This window comes from Gallinula chloropus (genome assembly GCF_964237585.1).
Source record: "Gallinula chloropus genome assembly, chromosome: 1".
In the NCBI taxonomy this organism is placed as follows: Eukaryota; Metazoa; Chordata; class Aves; order Gruiformes; family Rallidae; genus Gallinula; species Gallinula chloropus.
The window spans coordinates 168,845,144-168,863,783 of NC_140085.1; the positions used below are offsets into that span (position 1 = coordinate 168,845,144).

Genomic DNA, 18,640 nt, shown 5'->3' on the forward strand with positions numbered 1-18,640 from the left:
ATATATGCATCTGCAGGATTCAGGGCATAAGACAGAACAAAGCCAGTTTCGGGGGGAGTTTTGGCGTGTTGTTTGGAAATGAGGTGCTTCACAGCAGCTGCTCAAAACACGTGATAACCTAGACAGAAACAATGTCTATGTACGAACCGGCTTATTTTAGGACATGCACTCTGTCAAGTCAGACATTCCAACCTGTAACACCTACTATGGCCTGACATTGTTCAAACAAGAAAAAAAAAAACCCTGTATACCCATGAGGGGAGAACAGCTACAAATACTCCCCTCTCAACTAACTAATTACTCTGATCAGGATAATTAGCAACTCTGAAGACACACAGTTTAAGAGGCACTTATACTATCATATATAACCTAAACACCAGACTAATGTTATGGGAAAAGTTGCAGAGGGAAGTATGATTTATTAGGATTTAAAGGCTAAGGTACTGGTTGCATCTGATTGATGCTCCCTAATGAGTTCTGCTTGCACAGTAAATTCCTCTGTATGGCCTGTTAGTTCTCATAACCTGCTGGTGGTGGGGGAGAAGGAACTGACCGGCCTTTATGTACAAGATTATTAGCATTTTATCTCTTAGAGAAGATCTTGGTGGTCCATGCTCCTCTGGTAGCCTGCAGCTGTGGAACCACTGGAGGCTCCCGCAGAAGAGATGAGAGTGCACAAGGTGGTGGTGATGAGGATGCCTATGCACCCGTGGCATTTTCTACATCTCTGCCAAGATTATGTGACAGCGCCAGGCAACACACACAAAACAACCTGGTTTCGCTTTCCTTGATGGAGGATTGCCTTGATCTAAGTAAGACTGACTGACCTACAAGCTCTGAAGGACAGAGGGCTCCTCCTGGGCAATTCCAATGACAGAGTTATGTGGGAATGGGGCAGGTACCAGTGGAGAGAATAGCTACAGCTACTGCAGTGTTTTCTTTGAAGAACTTCCAGAAACCACATAAGAAAAATAACAGAAACATATTTTTTTGAAGGGAACATTCAAAGTAAAGGCAGGTCTGGACTTCATTACATAGCTTTTGGTCACAAATGCTACATGAAGCCACCTGCTTAAGGCGTCATTTTATACACACACCTTAAAAATAAAAGCAAAAATAAGTAAATAAATAAAACAAGATTTTGACACCTCAAGGAAGAAGATGCGAAGCCCAACAACAGCCTTGTTGCCAGGGAAAGAAAGGGGAAAAAATGGAGAGCCCTGAAAGATGTTCTGTTCACATTTGCATTTCAGAAATAAGGGGGATGGAAACATAAGAAGGGCCACTTCTGTTGTCTACCCCATCCCCTCCAGCGTTTCCTAAGAGAGTGTCCAGCAAAACCCTCACATAACCCCGCTTCAGGTCAGCAGTGGGGACATGACATTCACTACATCTTGGTCTCCTGCCTTTGCCTACACCCCGTGCTGGATACAGCACAAGTCTGGATAATTCCAGTTCTGCTGCTGCTTCCAGCTACTTTGTGCAACGTTACCACTGCATTCAGGGAGGCTTCACGGAAACCAGGCGAGTTGAGACAGCCCTGATGGCCAAACATTTTATGGTAGCAGCAGCTGGCACAAGAACCTCAAAAAAAAATCCCAAATATGCAAGTCAAAAGCTGATAGACAAGAGGTAGCCCCTCTGAGGCTTTTGTTTGGACAAGGATTTGTAGTAATCAAGGCTACAGACGCTTTAATATGTCCAGATTCATATTGATAACATGTCTCTCAAAAGGTACATCTATGAAAAGTGACTGTCAGTCTTTATACTAGATTTATTAACAGAGATCAAAGGGCAGGTTCGGGGCCAATAAAGCTGTCGAATGAAAAAAGGACCATTCACTTTGAAGAAGCAAATTAAAGTTAAGTAACGTCCAACAAAAAGCTTGTTAATATTCTTGCCTACATGCAGGAATAAGCCTGCAATGTAACTACCCAAACCACATTTCACCCAAACAAAAATGGGGTTTAATGAAACAATCCTGAAACCCATATTCAATATTATATGAAAACAGCTTATTCTGGAATGAAGTCTTTCCCTTGTAAACACCCTAACAGCAAGTTGAGAATCCCTGCAAAATACCTTGTGAATCCTTGGAAGAGTCACAACACACTGCAATGGAAAACGCTGTGATTTTGATGAAGTCTGAAAAACTCTGCACAAATTAAAACTGGATGAAGTGGTAAACGCTTTGCTGGCTAGCCAAAGTTGTTTTCTTGTGAGCAAACTTGTGATAGCAACACTTCTGCTAAAAAGAAAAACACCACATATAAAAAATACCACAGCAGAGAATTCTTTATGGCTCTTTATAGCCATTTTGCAAACATTTTAAAGGCTTTTGTGCTACTCAAAACCACGCAGCAGCATTCAGATTAAGGGAATATAACTGCCACAAACCATCAGTTCAGCTCCTTTCTGTGTCTTGATCCTATTTTGCCACATTAATGAAACATTTGTGAAATCCATAGCATATGAACACCGAATACACATTTTTCCAGTATGACATCGTGAGGGCTATTTTAAGACGCTGGAATGTCATTAATTTGTGCCCCTCAGCTCAGCAATTTGTAAATGATTAGCTCTAGAGCACCAAAACAAAGCAAAGCCTGTCTAAGCCCATTTCATCCGACTGCTAGCTTTTAAGTTAAACACAATTTCAAGATCTAGTACTAAACCCCAGCACACGCTGTACATCGTAACACTGAGCAGGAAGCCTGATGTGCCCAATATACCTATGGAAAGACAAGAAAAAAACCTTCTTTTTGAGCCTAATGCTTGGCCTTCTCAGTTTCCCAAGGCTTCAAACAAGCACCTGCATCTCTGCTGGTAAGGAAGCCCCTGAGGAGCAAGTTTAGCTTGAGATGTCACCGTCAAACCTTCCTGCTACAGCGTCAATAGATAGGAAGGGAAGGAAAGAAGAGTGAGATTCAGCATGATGCTACTTAAATATCTGTTTTTTCTGATTACAGGAGATTCCTGTATTTAATGGCAGACTCACCCCTTAAAGAGTGAAGGGAGCTGAACTATCAGATTCCTCTTGAATTTTATGGGATATAGGAAGCCTTTGGCTGCTCTGCTTCATCACAGGCAGTTGCATGAAGGGTTGCAGGACTGCAGCAGCTCTGTAGCTCTGGTTAAGCCTCAGACTCTCAAGGGCTGATCAAACTCTGCAAACAAGGCTAGAAATGAAATTATATGGGGAAACCTGGGGAGCTCCAAAGCCTTGTTGGAAGTTTGGCTCTGAGAGAGCAGCTCTCCCGACAGCAAACAGCTCTGAATGGGGCAACAGACACTACTTTGTGTTTGTTTGTTTTTTAAAATCCCTAAAACAGAACACACCTACCAGTTCTCTTTTCATCCTGGGCAATTAATTCAAAGTCAAAGCTTTGGTCTGAAAGCTTAAGGGCTTTTATGTTATTTTATTTTGTTCCGGGCTAGCCTTAAAGGGGCAGCGAGAGGTTTCAAACTGGCAACATTGTTCACCAGGAAATACAAGTTAACTGCTCGTAGGGCCCTACAGAAGAGACCTGCTTCTAGTTCTTCAAGTTCATGGAAAAAAAAAATAATAATAATCTGGACTCACAAAATTCCTTACTTTTAATTAATGACTTGATCCAACTTGACTTTAAGTGAGTTTAATCACTATGAGGGAGCATTGAAAAAAAGAAAAAAGCTCAGCATTGCCTGATAATTTAAAGTAACAGCTTCAAAATGGTACTTCAGTGCTCAACCAACCCCCGAGCCACAGACCTTCATTCTAAGCTTCAAGAGAAAGAAGTAAGCAGTGACAGCACTGGCACAACTCTGAAGCTTGGGTAAGGAGAGGCTGGAGGTTCACAACTGGCAGTGAACAGTCCTGCTGCATGGCCCTACTCCTGGGCAAGCTCCTCTCTGGTAGGAAATCTCTGTCCCCACAGAAGGAGAGGGCAGAAGGCTCCTGTAGCCCCCTCCCCCCCCCCCCCCCCCCCCCCCCCCCAGTCTAAACATTTTGATCAGATAACTTTAATTCACATGTATATGAGAATTCATTTTTTAATAATCTTACAAGTCTTTACTATTCAAAAGGATGCAGAAGCCAAAGGAACATACTGGAGAAGAGAAATTTTGTGGAAGCATGATCTAGATTCCAACACACTTAGACAAAGGGAAGTAAAATCTAAGCATTAATTTCCTAACTTAAAGAAAAAACAATCTAAAAGAGCTCATTTTCATTCTGAGCAGTTACCTGGAAGTTTTATAAGTCCTTATCCACCTAAAAGAAACTTTAACGATGAAGCTATCACAGTGAAGTACTGAAACCCAAGCTAAATAATTTCTATAACCTCAGAAAAGATATTTCAGGTTTCTTTTCCCTGGCAACCATTGCCACCCCTGGTTGGAAATACCTTCTCCTCTGTTTTGTGCTTAAACAAATACAGAGGCAGGCAGCTCTCCCCCAAGATGTCTCCCTTCACTTCAGCTGGGTGCCAACTAAAGGGATGGGATTGTTTAGCATCCTATGCAAATTACTGGAAACGAATGTTCAAACCCACCAGCACACATACAAGTGGAAATCAGAAAAAAAAGCAGCAATACGGTAATTCAGCATGACGCTGAACTTATCACCAAACATCCCTACGGGAAGTCAGCAGGAGATAGGAAGCAAGACAAATTTTGGGACTGGAGCATGAGTTACAGCAGAAGGTCCATAAAATAATATCCAAAACAGAGAAAATCCCACTCTGTAGACTCTAAGAAAGAATCTTCACCCACTCCTAAAAAAACCCCATCGAAACAAAAACCCACAGAAAGCCTCCTCCAGCCACGAGCGCATCTTCGAGTCCTTGTGGCAGACACTCAGTACTAATCACCTTGAACCTTCTCCCCCACAAACTTAATCTCTGTGTAGTTAAACAAATACTAATAATTGAAAAGCACACAAAGCAATTTTACTAAGGGGGGTAATTAACAGCTTCATTTCAGTTTAGCAGCTGATTTTTTTAGTCGGCATTGGACCAACAGGATCTTTAAAGAACCTATTACACATGGATAAGAGCCTGAACAACCTTGTGAGTTACTAGTGGGCAGTTTGATGTGGCCCTCAGACTTCAAAAACCCCTTTCATAAGAAAACAGGACAAAGGCAGAGAAGTCTTTACCATCACTGATGGTAAATAGGACAGAAAAATCCACTACAGCACTAGAAAGCTGATGTAAGGAAAAGACTGAACTTTGCATGAGCTTCACCAACATTTTAGGAGCCCTAAATTACCCAGTAGGCTTTTCCAATTAGCAGATGACAGTAGTTTGGAAAAGCAGCAACACAAAGTCCAGCAGCACAGACAGACCCAAGATAAAATGGTTCTGCTCCTTTGCTATCAGCAGATGCTTGGGATGACCCCTCTCCAGCCTGTGCTGCAGCACGTGCCCGAGCGTTCCCTCACACGGCTCGAAGTCTCTTCACTTTCTACTGCTCAGCCTTAACCATTCCTGCTACCCCAGCCACAAATACACAGGCAGGCAGGCCAAACTGACAGTTCCTTGGCGTCAGTGTTAGAGGCCTTGCATGTTAGAGCCTAATCACTAAACACACTTGCTGCTGATAATTAGGCCATGTAGAAACACAGAAGAATCTCCCCCTTTACCAGAATTCACTGATGAAAAACCAGCAAGGACCTCTGGCTTAAAATTAACATAGTGTGAAATGAAAAGCCCAAACCTTAAAGTGCAAAGCTGCCTAGTGTAATTTTCACAATTACCATTTAAGTTAAGCAGCAGATCAAAGAAGTGCATCATTTACATTTTCGAACATTAACTTTTCAAGATCAAAGACCTCCAGCATTTCCAGACTGCATGCATGCAAGTGACTTGTGTAGAGTAATGAATCTTCACAGAGAGAGAGAGCATCAGCTGCTCACTTGCTCTGTGCTTTCCCTCCCCACCGTCTGCGAGTCCAAGGAGTTGTATCTGACACAAGCATCATCAACAAGCACCCCCTGGCACTATATATAAATAGAATCAAGGGGCTTCAAGGTCTCAAAGAGCATTATAACCATTTTCTGACTGCTAGAGAACTCTCTCCCTGGAACAGGCCGCTGCTGAGGAGGTTTTTCACAACTCCAGCCTGACAGCTATGATTTAACAGTGCTTATGTGATGTTCCAGAGGTCATTATTAAAAGACTTCACTTCACTGTAGTGTTTAACCAAAACCACGTTTTCACGACAGTGCTGCAGCCTAATTATGCCAAAGAGTTACACAGGGAGAAGTGTGCTATGTAAATATTGCAAAACATGTCAGTTTAATTCTACCTAGAAATGAACTACCAGCAGTAAAAGTGATGTTTTAATGATCATTGGGAGTTCCTGCAATAGACCCTGGTCAAATTCAGTGTAAAGTAGAAAGTGTCCTGGCTCTTATATCCAGGAAACAATTAAGCTTTAAATTCATACTGAAGGCTCACGCCTGCACCTCTCAGCAAATGCAGCTTCGAATTCAAGATTCAAACCAGATTTTTCTCAGCAGGAAACCAGGGAGCATCACGGCCATAAAACCTACACACACCAAAAGAAAAAAAAAAAAGTGGATAAAGTGGCCAAAACTTCACTTCCTAACTTGAGGAAAGGGACAACACCACATGTGTAGCATACAGCGACAGTCGGCACGCGATTGCTGGTGTTACAATAACATTCAGTCTCCAGAGTCACCTTCCTTGTTCACCGAGACCCTCAATGCAGCATGCTGCCTGTCAGGCTGGTCCCAACCACAGGGTGGATTTTTATCTGCATCTCCCTTATGTTACCTATTTCTCTTCTGAATCATGGGATGAAAACTATTTTAAAATAGTTAGATGGGAGGGAGTACAGAACACTCACATCTACACAGACCCTAATTCTTAGACCACAGTATTGTGCATCTCATACAGAAAAGAAAGGGGCACTTGAAATCCAAATAAATACTTGCCTGTTTGGAGGTAGGTAAGTCATAGAATCATAGAATGGTCTGGGTTGGAAGGGACCCCAAGGATCATACAGTTCCAACCCCCCTACCAAAGGCAGGGACACCAACCTCCAGGCCTGCATCTACACAAGGCTGCCCAGGGCCCCATCCAACCCGGCCTTGAACACCTCCAGGCATGGGGCATCCACCACCTTTCTGGGCAGCCTGTTCCAGCACCTCACCACTCTCTCTGTAAAAAACTTCCCCCTAATATCTAAAGCTAAAGGAGTGAAGGTTTAGATTAAACTCATCTTTCTCAAGAGAAGTTTCTCCAACAGACATAGCTTATGGCAAGGATGTTGCATTCTCTAAGACTATCAAGCTCTTAAAAAGACAAACTTTACGCTGTTAGAATAGTTGTGGAACCTATGTATTATCAGCACTCTGGGAAACAGCCTTCCTGACAGTCACCCAGAAGTTCCATAGGAACAAGCTTCATACTGTAAATCTTCTCCCATATAGTAAAAAGGTGAGCAATACCCAGGCTCCAAAGATGAAGAGAGCTATGAGCTGTGTCTGGCTGCAATTACCTCAGAACATCCTAATCTCAAAGGATGTTTGTAACTCCATAGAATACATGGGTATTCCTGCCAGACCTAAACTGGCTCACATGGCTCTCTGTGTGACAGCAGCCATTCTACTCCCAATTCCCAGCCTACATCTGGTAGGTAGACACAGTCAAAGCACTTCAATATCTTAATCTGCATCTCTGTCAAAAATTAAAACCATTACATGCAATCTAAGCAACATCAGACACATCAGTAGATGAAGACATTAGCAAAATTGGCACATGTCACATCCACCTCCACTGGCCATTTGCAGAAGAGTGTCCCTGCTCAAAGGGGAATATATATCCTCTGCCTCAAGAACAAAAAAAACCCCAAACATAAATCACGTAAACTTCTTCTCTTGAGGGGAGACACTTGTGCTGAGGTTGGGATGAAAGGGATCCAGAGATCCAGATCTCTTCTCCATGCCCTCCCCCCAGGAGGATCTGTTGAACTGAGCCTGTGCCAGGGTCAGCCATTCCCAGACTGCACAAGAGCTCACAAAGAGGTGAGACATGGCCGAGCTACAGCTGCAGCGCAGCTGGGTGAGGGATAACACTCCAAGGAAACAGAATTTAAAGAGAAGACAGAGAAGGCTGACATACCTTTAAACACAGCTGAGACACGCCAATACCCTTCCCAAATTCCAGTCCCCCTTATCTGAACAGTAGCGTGACATTAAAGAAGTCTTCTCCTGCCTGAAAGACACCCTCTTCTATCCTACCTCCTCGACTAATCGCAGAGGAAAGAAGAATAAACCCCCCCCACAATCAGATGAGTCACCACTGGAGATCTGCACGGCTGGATCGCATCTAACCCATCTAGGCACCAGACACAGGAAACCAAATTACTGACAGCCTCCCGACCATGTCTGCTCAGGCAGTGGAAAACACTGCTCCAACCTGGCCCTTTTGTTACCAGGACCAGCAGATAAGGTCCTTGTGAGAGACCTGCCCACATGCAAAGACCAACTCTTCTTGCCGAAGCGTGCATGGTTAGTATTTTGCATTCTGACAAAACTAACCTTTATATTGAGAGCCAGGAGTGACTTAGGAGCATTATTCTTCTCAACTATGGTATATCCAAATAAAAGTTTAAGAAGAGAACGTTCACCTTTTTTACTGCAGTTTTCAAGGGGAGACAGTTTTTACCAGGAAAGATCAAAGATTCCCCTAGCAAATGGAGTGCCAGAAGATTTTAGTTGCCACACTTAAAAAAAAGAAAAAAAGAAAAATTAGACATTCTTAGCTGGGGACACAAGAAATAGGAAAGCTAGTACACATACACATGCATTTTTTTAGTAGGCTTTCCTGCCCCATGTTAGGTAAAGCACAGGACATACTGATTTTACAAAAACTCTAGCAACACATTCAGAAGTTTAGAGCAGTCTGAAACAATATTCCCCATATCTTTCGAATGCTCAAAATACAAAACAAACACCCCCACCCCCCAATTTTAAAAGCCAGTACATTCTACAAAACTTCGTAATTTAAATACTTACAAAGAAACACGCTCCAGTAGGAAGGAAACGTAGTTATTTACACAAAACCTTAGGAGGACATTTCTCCTCTCCCTTTTCCAAGCCTCTCTCTCCTCTTATTCCTCTGCAGCACGCAGCTCCCAACCCCATCCGCTGACACTAGACATGCGGAACTTCCTGGAGCCTTTAACGATGCTCTCAAATGAGATTATAGCCCATGTCTGCAAGGCCTACCCCAACGTCACAGAGGACTTTTGGATTTTATCAGACACATGACAGTCAGGTCATTAGCGAGCAACCAAGTCTGTGCACCTTAATGGGGGTTTGTCTTTGAAAAAAAAAGCAGCGCCGACACGTCAGACTCCTCGCTGTGAAGCAATACCTTCCTGAATAATCATTGAGTTGATGTTTATTATATCAGGAAGGTTTTTTTTTTCCCCCTTCCCTCCACAGCATCAGGCAAATGTCTGTGAAAGATATCCATCTGTACCTGGAGCTCAGGCCTCCTTCCTCGCTGCACTTCCATGCAGCTCAAAGAGCAGCAGCTCCACACAACCTTTTTACCGAACGCAGAGAACTCACCATGAGGATGCTCACCTAGCTTTGAAAAGAAAGAAACATATATATACATATATATATATATAAAGAAGGTACTTTCTAGTTACTTAAAACAATTCCTATCACTTTGTTACAACCCTTTTCTATTTGCAAAAGAATCTGCAATCAGGTGTCCAGTTAATTTTTGCTCAGGGTTCCATTTTCAGATGCATCAAGAGGTATCTTGATTCTGTCAGCAGTAGCATTTCAGCAAACAGCACATGATGAGACAGGGAAGAATAAGAGGTGTTCTGGTATTGGTTTGGACTTTTTTTAAATTCTACAGTGGAAATGCAGTCATGTGTAGCTTTGTCCCCAGCTCCACCTGACCTGAAATAGTATCCAAGCATTTCAAGGCAGTGCAGCAACTGCTGCTACACATAGCAACCCCAAGAAACCAAAACAAACCACTCCTGCAGTGTCAAAAGATGGATCTTAATTTCTCTTCATCTTCTCCACAGTCACTTTGACACCTGGTTTCATTTGCTTCCACTTTTTAATCACACTGTGATTTACCAGCCAACGTGATCATTTGACCCCAAAGTAGCTCTCAGATCACAACTAACTTAACTCCACAAGCTACATTTTTCAAATTCCTTCCTGAAGGAAAAATAATAAATAAGTAAGAAATGGCAGGGTCGATAAGGGTACTTCCAGGAAAGAATCTGCAAACAAGGATGGAGATTAGATCTGAGGTGAGACTGCACCCCTGAAGCACAGGTGATGATCACTGCAGAACGGCTGGGCCAGATGGTCCCAATGCCTCTGAAGGATCTTCCCCCGGCCAACAGAGACACAAGGGCTGACTTCTGCCATAGCAGAACTCAGTATATAAGCATACCAAATATTTTCAAATGCTTTGGGCCAGAAAATCCTGGAAGAGTTTCTATTTAAAACAGCGCAAATCGTATTTATAAGCCTTATGAAATTCATCCTGGAGAAATTATTTACAGCTGGCAGCCAGCCTCTCTAATTTAGGTGTCTAGCTTATACCTCAACCCCAGGCACCTAGCAAACCGCTCCGAAGTCGTATAAAGAGGAGAACCAGGCAATGAGCAGGAGCAGGTAACTAGAGAGGCCTCCAGGGAAAGAGAGGGTTTGTCTCAATTCAGGTATCTGCCTCTCTGCATCCCATTAGCTGGGCTGCAACTCCGAGAGCTGCCACCAAAAGGCAAACCCCACCATCACCACCTCTTCCTTGGCATAAGCACTGGTGCCCATCATCTCACCTTCCAGGAGCTAAGCAAGTATACAATACCACACAACAGGCTGAGCCTCCATCACCAGATGAATTTCCTGAGCCAAACCACTGGAGGGTCAGACAAAAGCCACTGCCACCACAAAGGAGGCAGGACAAGGACATGCCAAGAACGGGAGTTTCAATGACACCTTGCTGTGATAACGGTCCAGTGGTAACACAAAACCACATCGTTGTGGGACTTACTCTTGGAGGACAGCTTGGCCCAACACCAAACATTTTCACTAAGTACACTAGTCGACTTGGTTCCAACACAGATATGCCCTTAAAGATGTGGGTTTATGCCCTTAAAACAGTGTTTTTGACTTTCTTTTATTGCCCCAATAGTAATAACTATTTCCCAAAGTTAGTGTATCGGGTTTCTTTCATAATAACAACAATTCAAAGCTGAATCACATCCAGAAACAAAGTTAGGACCTTCATATATGAGCTAGTGCAAAGAAGTGTGCCAACACACCCAGCACTGGGGGAAAAAAAACAACCCCAAAACAACCAAGTTTTATAATCCTCATGCCCTTCTAAAATAATCCCAGGTGTTCTGCACCACAAATGCAAAGCAGTGCCGAAATTAACTGTCACTGTTCTGCCTAACAAAAGTTTTACAGCTGAATATCCAACCTGAAAGCCAGTATGCCAGGTCAATACATCTTTTTGTCAAAAAAAAGCAAAACCAAACCAAATCAACAGTATTCATAAACACCAAATCCACAACTGCTTGCAGAAGCTCACAGCATAAGGAACCAAAGAACATATTCTAAAGTATCTTATTCTACACCCCTTTAAAGCTGGATTTTCACTTGGATTGACAGTATTTGGGTATGTGAAAAAAACAGTAAAGCCAAAACACTCCTCCTAAGGAAATTCAGGTAATGTGTTCGGTGTGTCAAGCACACCTTCCACCAGCAGAAGCATTTCTAGTACCCCGGGCCCAAGAGCACGTGCTGGTTTTCATTAAAATGCTGAAACTGGAAAGCCCATTTAAAAAAAAAAAAAAGGAAAAAAAAAAGTTAAGAGTTATGTTAGTCTCATTAAGCAGAAAAGGTTAAGGTTCCTTTTGTTTTGTTTAAAAATAATTAAAAAAAACCTCTTTAAAACCCCAAAAAAAACCCCTTCTCCAAGAGTGAATAAAGGAACTCTTAACAAGGAGGAGTGGTAGGTAGAAGAAACAGCTGGAACCTATCTGGTTCTTACGAGACAATAAAACCCAAGTGTTTTCCAAACCTCAGCAAGGTCAGCATCTAATGTAATAAACACAAGTGGTCGTTAAAAAACTTTAAAAATTGGTCCCAAAATAAAAAAACAAAGCACTTGACAAAAAGTGCTAAGAGGGAGTCCATAGTAAGGAAGGGGGAGGAAAAAGCATGCCCAGCATGGAAGTTGCCGTCTTGCCTCCTCCCCAAACTACAGGAGGAAAATAATACATGACCTTGTGAAACCAAAGAAAGGTTCAGGTCACGCAGATCAAAAACAAACAAACAAAGAGACAGGAGGAAAAGAAGAAAACTAACACCATGACTAACTGTAGTTGGTAACCATAAAATAGAAAAGAAAGTCTGGTCAGAATTGTCTGCAGATCCCCCCCTAAGCTGCAATGCATTTCCCTAGTATAGGGGACATACCAATTTCTATAATCAGAAAGTTAATTCCTCCTCTTAAAGTGCCTGCAGATGCTGCTTTCACACAGAATTTTAAAACAACGCTTCAGCACTACAAAGAGAAGCCATGTACAAAGGAAACAGGGCTGAACTCAGCTCAAAGCTATGCGTGCCCATCACATGGGGCTGCGTGAAGACAGACTTCAAGCACCTCTCAAAAATCCAAACACAGACTTAACTCAAAAAATATATAAACCCACCTTGCAGAAACCAGGAAATAGATTTTCATCTCAAGCAAAACTCAGCCCTGTTTTTCTCTCGGGCACATCACAAAATACAGATACCTTTCCTGAGGTCCAGCAGAAAGGGACAAGGGGACAGAGAGAAGAATGTTCAGCCAGATAGAAGTTACTACTGCCACTCTCTCCCCCTAAAACACTATTGCTAGCCCTAGCACTTCTATCATCTGCAGTCAGTATAGAACGTTATTTCTAGGATTTACATTCCTGCAGTATTTACTTAGCAGCATGTATAGTTATGTATCAATTCATATTTATATATTAATTGGATACACTTACATTTACTCCATGCTAGGGCTCTCTGCCAAGAATGGGAATGAAATATTGATGCATCCACCTAAAGGAGGGTTAAACACATCCCTTACGTAGAGGCGAGCCAGGACTTTGGCAGCAGCACTGTAAGAAGTTCTCCAGAAACCAGCCCACCCAGGTTTTATGACTTGACAGAATTACCCAGTATTAGACATGGTTTAGGCAACACAATATATAGATTTTTGCTTTTCCATGCACACATTTTTCATTCCAACACCATCCAGGACATTGTCTGGCTCTCTCCAAGCTATCCATGAACACCTTACCAAGAAAAATCCTTTTCATAATGATGAGCTCAAATGAAATAAAAGGTGCCTACGAGAAGAGGATTTGCACTGTTGAGATGTGTCTCCTGTCTCTACAGTTATTCCTCCCATCTGCCATACCAGACTATATGCATTAGATTCACGCTTGGGGGGGAAAAACAAAACCGAAGTAATCACTGAGGTAAGATCTCTACGCAAATCCAGGGGAAGCACCACTGCTAGACCTCTCACTGCATTTGCAGAAGCCATAAAAATATACAGTAGAAATGCAGATTTCAAACAGTTTCAACAAACTGAAACATTTGGCAGCCACATGTCCGAGACCGTGTGCTGGATTTGACTGCTGCACTGTTGGTCCAAACCAGAAGATTTCAGTGAGTAGTCCTGGCTCTCCAGTTTTATCCTCAAGCTGACTCTTTCTACCAAGCCATGCTGCAAACCTGACTTTTTAATCTTCTGAGCAGGCAGGGGCTGTGGGTCTGTGTGTCTGTACACATGCATTTGGGTTTTTTTCTGGAAATAACCCCCAAAAAACCCCTCAACCCTCCAAATAACTTTCCAACATCCAAAATGTAACCAATACTTTAAATCACAGGGGAAGAGAGTTTTAGAAAAAACAGGTTGCAATGCAACAGTAAGTGACACCATCAGCACACACCACAGCATTCAGATCAATCAGGCTATTTCACCACCTAATCAATGGCTGTGGCAGACAGGAGCAGCAGAGGTATCTTAAGACATGCTGGGCTCCCTTCCTCTAACGCTGCCTATCAACACCAAGAAAACCTTATCTTACTACAGGACTCCTAATGGTGAAGCACCTCTCCCCATCAACACTTGGTAGCAATCCCACTAGAAAGGGCTTCTCCTGTTGCACTGCAGCAGCTCTGCACACGGAACAGTCCCAGGGCTACAAGGTCCTGCTTGTGACTCTGGAGATCAACGCTCCCGACAAGGATATCAAATGAAAAGGGTAAGTTTCAAAACATCTGACTTCATACAACTCCAGATGAGTTACCAGGAGAAGAACTGAAGCTCCTGAGAGGCCCCATAATAGTTTGCAATATTAAAGTTACACCAATTTTTCACTGGATTGGTCAAGGTTGCTCCCTGAGCTTTTCCTACCACTGCTCCGCTCCAACAATTCATTCAGGCACGTGCCCACTGCCCACCCTCCCTCAGAGGGAATCTGTACATCCAACTACTTCTGAGCGGGGGTGGGGGGAAGCAAAATAAAAAATTCAAGTGTTACTTGCCTCAGGGCACTTTAACTAAAGATTTACAGACTTCATGGTTTAGGTTTCAAGCTGCTTTAGCAAACCATTTCAAGTCCTAGCCATTTACCTGAGGATTAGGGTTTGTTTAAGACACAGAACACGAATCAAAACCTAGAGAGGTTTTATAAGGAAACAGCACGCACTCTTCTTTCCTCTTGAACAGTCAGAGACACATCGCCACTAAACCAGTGAAGGGTGTTTTTGGGAAGAGGGACCATGCCCCCCTCCCTTCATCCACAGGGATGAACTTTGTGGTGAGCTGCAGAGAGGAAGAGGCAGACTCCCATGTGCCCAAGTGGGAAAACAGACTCGGCAGTCTGGGATATTTCATAGCTGGGGGAAGCATGCTTTGGTTTTGAGGAGCAGCTTTTGGCTTGCTGAAGTTATAATATGGAACAGAACACAGTGAAATAATTTTAACTCAGCTATTTCTGGCTTTGGCAAACACAGCTCTACCTTAGAGGAGCCGTTTCTAATTTGTGCTGTTCCAGTGGTTTATTCTGGTCTCGGCACACACCATCTGCCCAGCTGAGGTGCTAAGTACAGGCTGAAGCTGCACGTCAGTTTGACCAGCACCCCTTGTTACAGGCAGAGCAAGGACGACCCCGAAAGGTCCCAGATACAAAACCACCCACCCCAGATCCCACACTGCTAACCAACGCCGTGCTCTGGGTAAGGGACACCTGAAAGGATCCAAGTTCTGCACAGAAAGTGACCACTCTTTTCCCCCAAAAGAATCAGATGATCTCAACAGCCAGCTCTCCCAGCGACACTACCCTCCTCCTGCCAGAGTGATGCAAGCCACAACTTCTCCCCCACCATTCACCACAGCACACAAAACCTATTTTACAAGAAGTTGGGGACTACACTTGAAGAGGTTGTAGCACCGTAAAGGCTACAGACCTGCCTTGCCAACATTACCATAAAATACGCCTCAACATGAACCTGAATTAAAGAACAAAGACTTTCATTAACTTTCACCAGATATCAGATGCAGGGTTTTTTGTTGTTATTACTCTTAATCAAGTTGTTGTTGTTGTTTTGGGGTTTTTTTATAGCATAAGAACTAGGATCAAATGTTTTGGCTCCCATGAGCCAGTGGCTGCAGTACAATGTGGAGACTCCAGACAGGAACAGGCAGAAGAGGGACCTGACCAGGACAAAATTTTCTCTTACCAAAAGTTTCAGGAACAGATGCAGTAAAAACTTTTGATGTTTGAGGGTGGAGTTCCCCCCCCCCCCCCCCCAAGATCTGACAAATAAATGCAGCCACCCATTCCCACTACAAAAAAGCCTTAGCTTCAAGGTTTGAGCTCAGGTTTTCTGGGTTTGGGAATGGCTTAATAGGGGTGATTTGGGGGTGGGGTTTATTTTTTACAGATCTCCCACTCCCACAAGTTCTGTCTTGAAATGTAAAAGTATGTCAAAGCAGATGTCAATAGCAAAGCGAAATATTAACAGTTTACAAAGAGGTTTTTCGCCGGTTCTTTAAGTATATAGTAGCTAGTGTTTGAATGCTTTCATCTTCCTCTAATGTTAAGGGCAGCTAGCACACAAAACCTTACCAAAACATAAGGACTTCCACGTTCATAAATATTTGGACCCCTGCCTCATCTTCATCTTCAAATCTAATTGCTTAGCCATTAGGACTGACCGAGCTTCACTCTCAGTGAAGCTCAATGCACACCACCGCATTGCATCAAGAGCCACAAAACTCTGGGAAATGTCTCATCACTCTAAAAATACCTTTATTCTCCACATACAACAACGGAAATGGCTGGTCTTGGCTTTTTCATCCATCTGCATTTAAAGAGCAGCGGAGCACAAGGGGACTCTGTGAAACACAAGCCTCATTTCACAGGGAAATAAATATTTACGTTTTCCTGCTACATTACAGAGTCCTTTGCATCCTGTTTACCAATACCTGCAGGTTTTGAAGTCACTCAGTTTGAAATAAAAAGTTCCTTCAAGGAGTAAGTTTTAAAGCTGCTTTAAAACCCAAAGAGCTCTCACGTGCCAGAAGCAAAATACAGCCACGCAAACGAGATGGGGAAGGCTGGGGGGGGGGGGGGGGGGGTGTGAATGTAAGGTTTTCCCACTATACATACAGCACAGACTTTACAGGTACATCGCTTTGCTCCCAGGGGCCACTGGCTGGCCAAGAGGGAGCCCTGTGTAGGAATGGCACAACCAGCCAGTATCAGATGAAAACCAGGAGCGATTTCTAAAAATAGAAGCTATTGGAAAGACTCAAAAACATTAAAATAGGATTTTTTGAAGACCTTATTACACCACCTCGATGAAGGTATTTACAATAAGCTCTACAGTTCAGAGAAAGCAATGCAAGAATTGCACAGTCAGAGAAGAACACTTCAGTTACATCAACTCCTGGACGTGAGCTGGACACCCGGGGAAGGCAGAGCTGCTTTTACCACCTACATCTGCGGATGGCACTTAACTGAACTGCCACTCGCCAGAGTCATTTGCGACACCCTTGGTTCCGAATTCTCCGTGGATTTTAAGCACTAGATGTCATTGTTTTACAGACGAAACAAAGGAGGACTCGGTCCCTCGGCTTGTGAGGATGGGGAGTAAGGGAAGCAACTAACACCCTTCTCCGAAAGTTACCGGCGACAGAAGCTCAATCTCAAGTGGACCAGGGCGCACAGAAACAAGCTTTATCCGTAAAAAAACCCCCACGTGAACCGCTAAAGCGCCTGTTTAAAAGCGCGTCCCGACCCGATACGCCTGAGGGTCCCTACAACACCCCCCGCGCCCCCAGCCCGGCTCAGCCGGCCCCCGCTGCCCCCGGACGCGCACCCCCGCGTACCCCTGCGCGCAGCCTCCTTCCCCCCCCCCCCCCCCAGCCTCAGCACACGCCTCTCCGGGGTGGGTTTGTGTAACGAGGTACTGAGGTCCGGGGTCAGCCACCCGCGTGTGGAGAAGCAAAGTGCCCCGAATTTCAGGTTCCCTGCCCAGGGCGTGAAGATGAGGAGTGAGTGCCTCTAATTCGGGCCGTCCCGGGGCAAGCGCCAGAGGAGCAGTTTACGTGATGGCAAGAAATTATAAGCCTGGGTGACGGGAGGGCAGCCCCAGCAGCCTTTAATTTGGGCGGTGGGGAGGGGGGCGGTGGGGACACCGCCAAGGAGACCCCAGCCAGCTTCCGCGACGCCGTCGGAAAAGAAAAAAGCAGCGCGCAGCTGCCGACAAAGAAACAGAAGTTTGGGAGTCCCGTCCCCGGAGCTCCCGCCCGACCAGGGGGCAGCCCCGCGGCTGTACGAGGGGTGCCGAGACCCCGGACCTGCCTGGGGGAACGGGGGCGCCCGGCGGTCTGGCCGCCTCACGGGGAAGGGGCTCGGGGAAGGTTGGGAAGGGGGGCACACACGCAGAAAGGGGCCGAGAGCCGCCTCACCTCCACCCATCGCCGAGCTTCGTCGAACGCCGCCTGGCAGCCGCACTCCGCGTCCTCTCTCCCCTCCATGGCCGGCAGAAAGCGTGAAGAGGAGGAGAGCGGGGGTGGGGGTGACGGCGAGCGGCCGGAGCTGCGGAGAGGTGGGGGCGCGGGAAGCAGCCGCTGTCATTCAGCTGCCTCCTTTTAACGCTCTCCGCGCCGTCTCCTCCTCCCCCTCCGTCTCCTCCCCGCGGAACTCCCCCTCCCGGGAGCTCAGCGACCACAAGAATTCGAAGGAGCCGCCGGCTGTAAAGCAACGCCGCGACCCCCCGGGGGCAGCCGGACGCCCGGGAGAGGCTGCACACTCCCCCCGCCTCCCGCGGCAGTGGTTGGCGGCGGCTCCGTCCCGCCGGGCCGCGGCGCCCCTCGCCCGCCCGCCCGCCCGCCTGCCCGGTGGAGGCCGCCCCCGGCGGCTCCCGCCCCGGCGCATACCAGGAATAGCTGGGGACAATCGCACCTTTCAGGGCCGGCCACCTCCGCCCCGGCCCCCGCCACCTGCCGCCCCGCACGCTGCCCCGCCCGACCGGGCCGGGCCAACCCTGCGGGCCGCCGCCACCCTCTGGCGGGACAAGCGGGAGCCC

The 18,640-nt window shown here is 45.3% G+C and overlaps 1 protein-coding gene across 1 annotated transcript in view; it reads right to left on the reverse strand.

The window, feature by feature from the left end:
• Positions 1 to 18,089, reverse strand: part of LMO7 (LIM domain 7) — a gene marked incomplete at its 5' end in the record, with an annotated part of 135,132 nt that extends 117,043 nt beyond the window's left edge. The window contains one exon of the mRNA XM_084274716.1: positions 18,021 to 18,089. Coding sequence (XP_084130842.1) covers positions 18,021 to 18,089 — 69 coding nt within the window. The remainder of the gene's footprint in view (positions 1 to 18,020) is intronic.
• Between the last annotated feature and the right edge of the window lie 551 nt (positions 18,090 to 18,640).